Genomic DNA, 6,951 nt, shown 5'->3' with positions numbered 1-6,951 from the left:
GGCTGATGCTGCACAGAGCCCTGGAGCCCTCCTGTGATTGCCTCCTCTCTGTGCACTCAGCTACAGCGTAACATTGCTCCTTTCCCCCATTTGTGTCCTGACCACATCCACAAGACTTTAAATCAGTGCAGGGAACTGAGGGCGGCAGGTTAGCAAGAAAGAATTACTCCTCTCCAAGCACAGAAGCATGGCACAGGAGAAGCAGGCAGCAATGCACCGTCTGGAAGAAATTTGGTAGCAGCCTCGGAGGGTGGCAGGCAGCGCAGGGACCTGTAGAGGGCATACTGATGGAGCTCTGATTGCTGCATGGACACAGCCCAGGTGGCTGGGTGCTGACACATGGCTTCCAGAGCATCCTTGCATTTGGGATGAAGCTTTAATGGCAGTACAGCAGCACTGTCTGCAGTTTCCTGCATAGTTCAAGAGAAGAAATGTGAGCTGAATGGCTGGGGAAGTTTGGGGGAGGAAAAGACAGATGGGACTGTCCTCCTCTTGCATCACAATGAGACTTAGTAACAGATTGTGGCATTCCATTTGGGGAAAAACAGGGAAGTAAGCACCTTTAGTGCTGCAGTGTCCCATTTCAGTATTTTCTGAAGCCAGGAAAGGAGTTAGAAGGACTGGGGAAACACCATACAGAAGGGAGACCCCACAGCTGGCACAAGACTCTGCACACCAGGTTCTGGTTGGTGATGTTCTGTTTTCTCCCCTTGCTGATAGTCCTGGGGGGCCTCAGCACCACCAGCACTGTGCGCTTGCTGCAGAGACCAGGGCAGCCCTGCATTCCCAGAGAGCCCAGATCCTGTGGTCACCGACAGAGTGAGGCATCCCAGGCGGGAGCCTGGCTCACCTCCTCCTCCACGTCTGGCTCTGACAGCTCAGCCTTCCCCCCCGAGCTGAGCCATCCTCTAGAGAAAACACAGCCAACAGGTTATTTACGAGACAAGGTCTGAATTAGCATGTGCCTGTCATCCAGTGCAAGGCACTCATAAAGATAAACACTGATACAGTGAGCAGATAACTGTTTATTATTGCACATAATCCAGCAGAACAACTGACAGAAAACTCCGGACAGCAGTACACGGATTGTAGTACACAGCTTGCAAAATCTGTGATGAAGGTATTTTTGTGTGAAGAGTGAAACATATCTGCATCTTCGTAAGACCTGAAAAGTATAACACAATATCCTATTCAGTTTTGAAAGCACGCAAATTGAGGTAAATCTGTTATTTTGCATCTAAGAAAACGAAATCCCTAAGGGGCTGTGTGTGTATATATATATATATATATCCATATCTCAGTGCAATACGGATATATCTGTACGTCACATTAAAGCAAATCTACCTACTGTTCTCAGAATGTTAATAGGAGGAAAGCACATTACCGTGTGCACATCACATGCATAAAAAATTGGAGCGGGAGCGAGGGGGTAATCTTAACATTGTTGAAAAAGGACCCTTTGTGCTTAGTGATAAATAAAAGCCCCTCAGGTCTCTCGACGGAAATTGTCTTGGTAGCTAATAAAAGCAGCTGACATATTGAGAGGATGGACAAGGATAAAATACCAAAGGCAGCAGAGCCTGGGGTTTGCAATACATTTATATTTCAGAAAAGAAAAAAAAAGAAAGAAAGAAAGAAGCAAATTGCTGCTAAACTATGCTCTGTGGAAGTGCTGATGGTGCTGCACAGCTTTCTCAGGACTGGTACAGCCACATAGCTTTTAGGAAGGGATCACATTCACTTCTCCCACAGTGAACACCATGTACTTGCTACTGTGGCAACGTTCCTGAGCTGAATAAGGTTAAAAAATAAACTTGGTTCACAAAGAAAAGTACTGAATTATTCTCACTCTCTTATATCATAATTAGAGTACATAAATTAGGCAGGTTTTGCCCTGTGTCTCCAGTCAGTGTAAACTCCTGTCTGTCTGCCATTTGCTTCTGAAATCCTTTCAGACTGACCTTTGGAGCAGATTGACCATCTGTTTTTTCCCCTCAACCATCATTTCCACGTTCTTTCCAGTCCCTCAGGTTTTCCCACCCAGTCCTATGCTGTGAGACTTCAGAATACACAGAGGTGCACAACCGACTATAAATAACATTTCCGATTAACTTAAAAATAGATACAAAACACATATTGCTCTTAAAAGAAGGAAGAAACATGTCCAAGCACTCAGCCTCACACTAAACTGTAACTTCATCTGTGCCGACTTTCTAAGCTCGCACTGCTAAGGATCAGAGCAGATCACAGTGGCAACATCTCCTTCCAAAGGTCACTCTCTATCGCAGCTTTGGGAAGAATTGGTGCAAACTGTCTGGGCCTGTAAGCCTGGCACACAAGAACAACAGCTCTATTGCCCCTCTGTGCTGTACCATTGCTGAAAGGCTGGCTGCTGCATAGTTCTGAGCCCAATACCCAAACACACTGGAGTCACTCGGATCTCCGCACCTTTCTCCTTTCAGGAATAACTTCACCTCTCCCATGACAGCCACCCTGCACGCTCTGCTAGGAAAGGCTGCCCACTCTATTTCAGTTAAAAAGCAGCACTGGAGCCCCCTCACAGCTCAGCGCTACGAGGAGGAAGAACCTGTGGGTATACAGGGGTATTGTTCAGTAAGGACCTCCTTTTAATGGTAACTCGCACCATTTTCATAGGGGAAAAAAAAGGGTAAAGGGGCAAATTCTGCACATTGATTTCCTTTCCCGTTACAGTGGGAAGTCACCCGCTGCAAGACGCTTTCACACAGAGCATTGCTGATGGCAGGAGAGAGCTCGGATGGTGCCCAGTCCAGAAATGAGCACCGTCTGCACCCGCAGCACCCCTGGGCACACCAGCAGCCTCGCCCCAGCCAGCCCCTCACACCCCACCCCGCAGCCCCAACCGCGGCTCATTGGCAGGCGTGGGCAGGTCACACTTCACCAAGCCCAATGTCAACATGCTCCCCTTCTCAGTCCTCCATACATGGAAAACGCCTCCAGATGATGGGAAAGGAAAGACTTTTTGCTTGTCCCTTTGGATGACACACAAGCATGGAGGGAGATGCTGTCCAGCCCTAGCCGAGGCACGGCTCTCAGGTGTCATTTTGGTTGTTGCACATTGTTGCATTTTCAGGCCATGGATGATATTCTTTGGGAAATCTCCAACATCAAGTCAACCAAGAGAATTACAAAACACATGAGTGTGTGGATGAGACCTTCTCACTCATTTTCCTATAGCTAAAGATAAATTTCTCATCCTTGGCACGACAGGGCAGTTGATGGCTTTGGTGAGAATAATTTAAGGCAACTGCTACTTTATACAAAGAAGAGAAGGAGGTTAAGTTGTAGAAATTCTGACTTTTTCTTGGCCACAGCCTGGGAGCAGGGAGACCGAACGGAGGATCTTCAGGTACTTTTACTTAAGGTTCATGTTTGCAGTGCAACCTTGGGATCTCAAGTCCTTCTCATAGGTGTTTCCAGGTGACTGAGATTTAATCCCCACCAAGGTCCATGGTCTCAGTGAGCAGCAATGCCTGTCCCAGACACAGATGAATGGGAGAGTTAAGAGGGAGCAAAACATGCAGTCCACACATAACCATTGCTGTTTGCATAGCTTTCATCTCTGCAGGCTGAGTGGCAACTAACACACCAGTGAAAGCAGTGCCCAGCAGTTTCAGCCCCAAAGAAGAAAGCCTACATGAAGTGTGGGAGGAGCACCTTGCATTTTGTTCATGTGAGGCCCAAGGGTCAGGCTCAGTCATGATGGCATGATTTAGGAACAGTTGAGCCCAAGGTGACAAAAATCTTATGCAAACTTACAACACATTCCTGTGTCTAGAAACCCCACAGCCACAAGAAACCTCACAAGATTTTATTGCCACAAAATTCAAATGCAAGCCCACATCCTAACTCAGGTAGAAGACTTGAGCAAGCTCCAGCTTAACTTTAGTCAGATACACGCTGCAGCTCACACTGATCTTTAGTAATTCAAGTGTGTAACAACAGTGGTGGAACTAGCACTGGTGCAAATTGATCTGAAAACTCCAGTTTCACATTTTCTTTGTGCTTCTGCCTCTTGCTGGGCTGAGTGCATTTTTGCATGGAATTCTCATTCTTTGAACCACATCCTTCCAACAGGGAAGGCAAAACTACACTGTAGGACTGCATTCAATAAAAACAGCTCAATTCTGAGGAAATCAATAAATATCCATTGAAATTACTGTACAGATCACTTTTGGAATAGTCAAGAGATAACTGAGAATCTCAACACCTATTGAATAAATGCTCATCTATTTCTATCACCAGTGCACTTGTCAATGAACAACTTGTGTTAGCAGTAAAGTTCATCAACTATAAAATGTCCACAGCGAGGTCTACAAATTGAGGACAAAATCTCATTGCCTTTCTTACCTTGTCCGAGGGGGACCTCATGTCAAGAAATGTACAAATAGGATGGCTAGACCAATGTTCAGTAAGATGACCATACAGATCACAATTGTGTTAGGTCCCTGAAAGAAAAAATAATGACAGAGTATTATATACCATAGTTCTGAGTGAGGAGACCTGATAGAGCTACCTTGATTCTGCTGTTCAAATACATGAAAATCACCCATTCCCAATGATCGTGCATCTGACCTGAATTACAAACTAGCTGAATATCTACCACTGCCTACCTATCACTACTCTACTCCTATTTCTCCCCTGCAAATGTCTTAAGGGAGACCCTGGCCATGTGCAGAGAAAAAGCCAAGCCCATTTCAACTTGTTCCTCTGAACTCCTTATTCATAATCTTCATAATCTGTGTTTGTAAAGCTGCCACTTTCAGGATGAACAAATCCATCTGTATGTTCTTATCTCAGACTAAAATATTTCCAAGCAGTGCTTTTTCTAAAGTGACACTGGAATTGTTCACGCCAAAAGGACTGTGAGAAGAAGCAGGCTAACAAAATGCAAGCAAAAATGAGTATCAGGGAATACTCTTTAAATCCAAGAAATCGGTGATTTGATAACATGGATCAGCTCGTAAGGCGCACCTTACGAGGTAGTGGAAGTAATGGATAAAATAACACATCCTCCATGTTACTCCAAACTTTCCAAATTCATGCAAAAGGGTGGGAAAAGGGAAAGAATGTAGGAAAAAAAAACTCATAAAATGTCTGTTTCCCTCAAATTTTGAAATTTCAGGCTTACTTCACTGGACCAACCATGGAAGCCCTCATGGCTGGGGACACGGGAAGGACAGGAGGAAATGACCTTCTGTGCCCCCACAGATCTCGAGGGGCTCTCTGGACTGAGCAGTGTGGGAAAAGTTTCCAAAGGTATTTGTGAGGTCGCCCAGGCCCAGGGCTGACCCCCAGCATTTTGGTCTGCAGGAAGCTTGGGCTTGGAGAGCAGGCTTCCAAACCAAATGCTGGTCCCAAATCATGTTTAAAGCCCATACTGAGCCAAACCCAGCAGGTGAAAACGGAGAATCTCCTCCAAAAGGCTGTGGGGGCCCAAAAAGAGCCCCTGGATGCCTGTCTGTGCCTACTGCAGCCCTGAGATTCTAGGCCCTTTGGGGAGAGAATCAACAAGGGAAAAACAAAGCTGAAAGAAAAGCAGTTCCTACAACGGAAAAGGAACAGAGCTGCTGCTGGAAAGCTGTCCCAAGAGCTGCCCCTCCACGTCCCGCTGGTCCCAATCCACCACCACACCTCACCTCGTCACCCTCCTCCGCATCCTGCACTGCTGCCACCGCCACCACCGGGGCTGGGCTTCGCTTGGCCCCCGCCTTCTGCTCCGTCCGGCCCGGCGCCCGGCCCTCAGTCTTTCTGTCATCAGCGGGCTCGCTCCTGCTCACTGCCTTGCGCTCGGGGCTGGGCCGCCGCCTGGGCTGCTTGAGCTCCTTGGGTTGTGGCTGCTCCGCCTTGGCCTCCGCCTTGGCCTCCGCCTGGGGCGCGTGCCTCTCTGCAGGCTCCTGAGTCTGCACCGGGGTGCCCCCGCGCCTCCGAGGCTCTCCCTGGGGCTCCGGGGATGGCAGCCCACGCTCAGAGAGTGGCTCCTCCTCATAGTCCGCAGCGGGGGAGACCGGGGAGGTCCTGACGGGGTAGCTGTGGTAGCCCTTGTAGTGCTCGACGTCGGGCTCGCGCGCCATGCGCTGCAGCGGCCTGATCTCCATCTGCTCGGCCGGTCGTGCTGCTGCTCCACGTGAGGCTGGACGGCCTTCGCCATCAGAGGCCCCGCCGCTGCCCGGCCCGGCCCAGCTGCCAGGCCGTGGAGCTCCATCCTGCTGGGCTTTGGCCCGCTTGGCCTCCGGAGGAGTGGCGGCGGGACTGGGGGCTGGGCTGCGGCGGCGGGGGGCCTCGTCCTGCTCGTGCAGCTGGGGGCTCTCAGGGGGCGTTGGGGGCGGAGGGGCGCCCTTGGGCTGAGGGGGCATCGCTTCCTCCATGTTGACGGCATGCTCTGCGTTCTCCATGATCTCCTGCAGCAGCCTCCGCTTCTGGTACTCAGGGCCTGCAGAGAGAGGGGCAGTGGGAGGGGGTTGGGGAAGGCAGCAAGGCCTGGCTCCCTGCTCCATATGCCAGCACCCCATCACAGAACAAAGCACACCAGCCCAAACCCAGGGCTCGCAGCACCTTGCTGTCACCTTCCCCTGAGAAACAACCCTGGCTGTCTCAGGACATGTTTTTTTAGCTGCAAACTCACCCTGTGCTTTTTCCCTTTCGGGCTAGAACAAGCTCCCAAGAGAATGGAGCGAGGCTGCATTTTCCACTGCCTGCCCCAAAGCAGAGCCTGTTTCCAGAAGGCATCTCCTACAGATGCAGATCCCTACCTCGCACTGCCCTGCAGGGAGGAGCAGGCCAGGAGCTCCACATGAAACTCAGAAGAAGCAAAAATCTGCACCCTAGCTTTTTGTGGTTTGGAGTCACACAGAAAGATTATCCTGAGCCTAAAGGGATCAAGCTCTCATCCAAGCTTTTTCTTTTTTTTTT

At 49.5% G+C, this 6,951-nt stretch overlaps 1 protein-coding gene across 1 annotated transcript; it reads right to left on the bottom strand.

Annotated features, from left to right (window-relative positions):
* Positions 1–1,005: 1,005 nt before the first annotated feature.
* Positions 1,006–6,510, bottom strand: LOC104914052 (junctophilin-2-like). The gene is made up of 3 exons (XM_031556550.1): positions 5,679–6,510; positions 4,390–4,487; positions 1,006–3,512 (listed from the first exon to the last, which is right to left on the bottom strand). Exons 1-2 carry the CDS (start codon positions 6,432–6,434, stop codon positions 4,407–4,409), a joined length of 837 nt encoding a protein of 278 aa, XP_031412410.1. The 5' UTR covers positions 6,435–6,510; the 3' UTR covers positions 1,006–3,512; positions 4,390–4,406.
* Positions 6,511–6,951: the final 441 nt, after the last annotated feature.

The sequence above is a fragment of the Meleagris gallopavo genome, chromosome 22 (assembly GCF_000146605.3).
Source record: "Meleagris gallopavo isolate NT-WF06-2002-E0010 breed Aviagen turkey brand Nicholas breeding stock chromosome 22, Turkey_5.1, whole genome shotgun sequence".
NCBI classification, from domain to species: domain Eukaryota; kingdom Metazoa; phylum Chordata; class Aves; order Galliformes; family Phasianidae; genus Meleagris; species Meleagris gallopavo.
This window is presented reverse-complemented; position numbering and strand designations above follow the sequence as displayed.

Excerpts from the sequence above, each read along its gene's own strand:
- LOC104914052 (XM_031556550.1), bottom strand. The coding sequence starts at position 6,434 with ATGGAGAACGCAGAGCATGCCGTCAACATGGAGGAAGCGATGCCCCCT. Across the intron at positions 4,488-5,678 it reads ATGCGGAGGAGGGTGACGAG|GGACCTAACACAATTGTGAT; the intron begins GTGAGGTGTGGT and ends TTTTTCTTTCAG.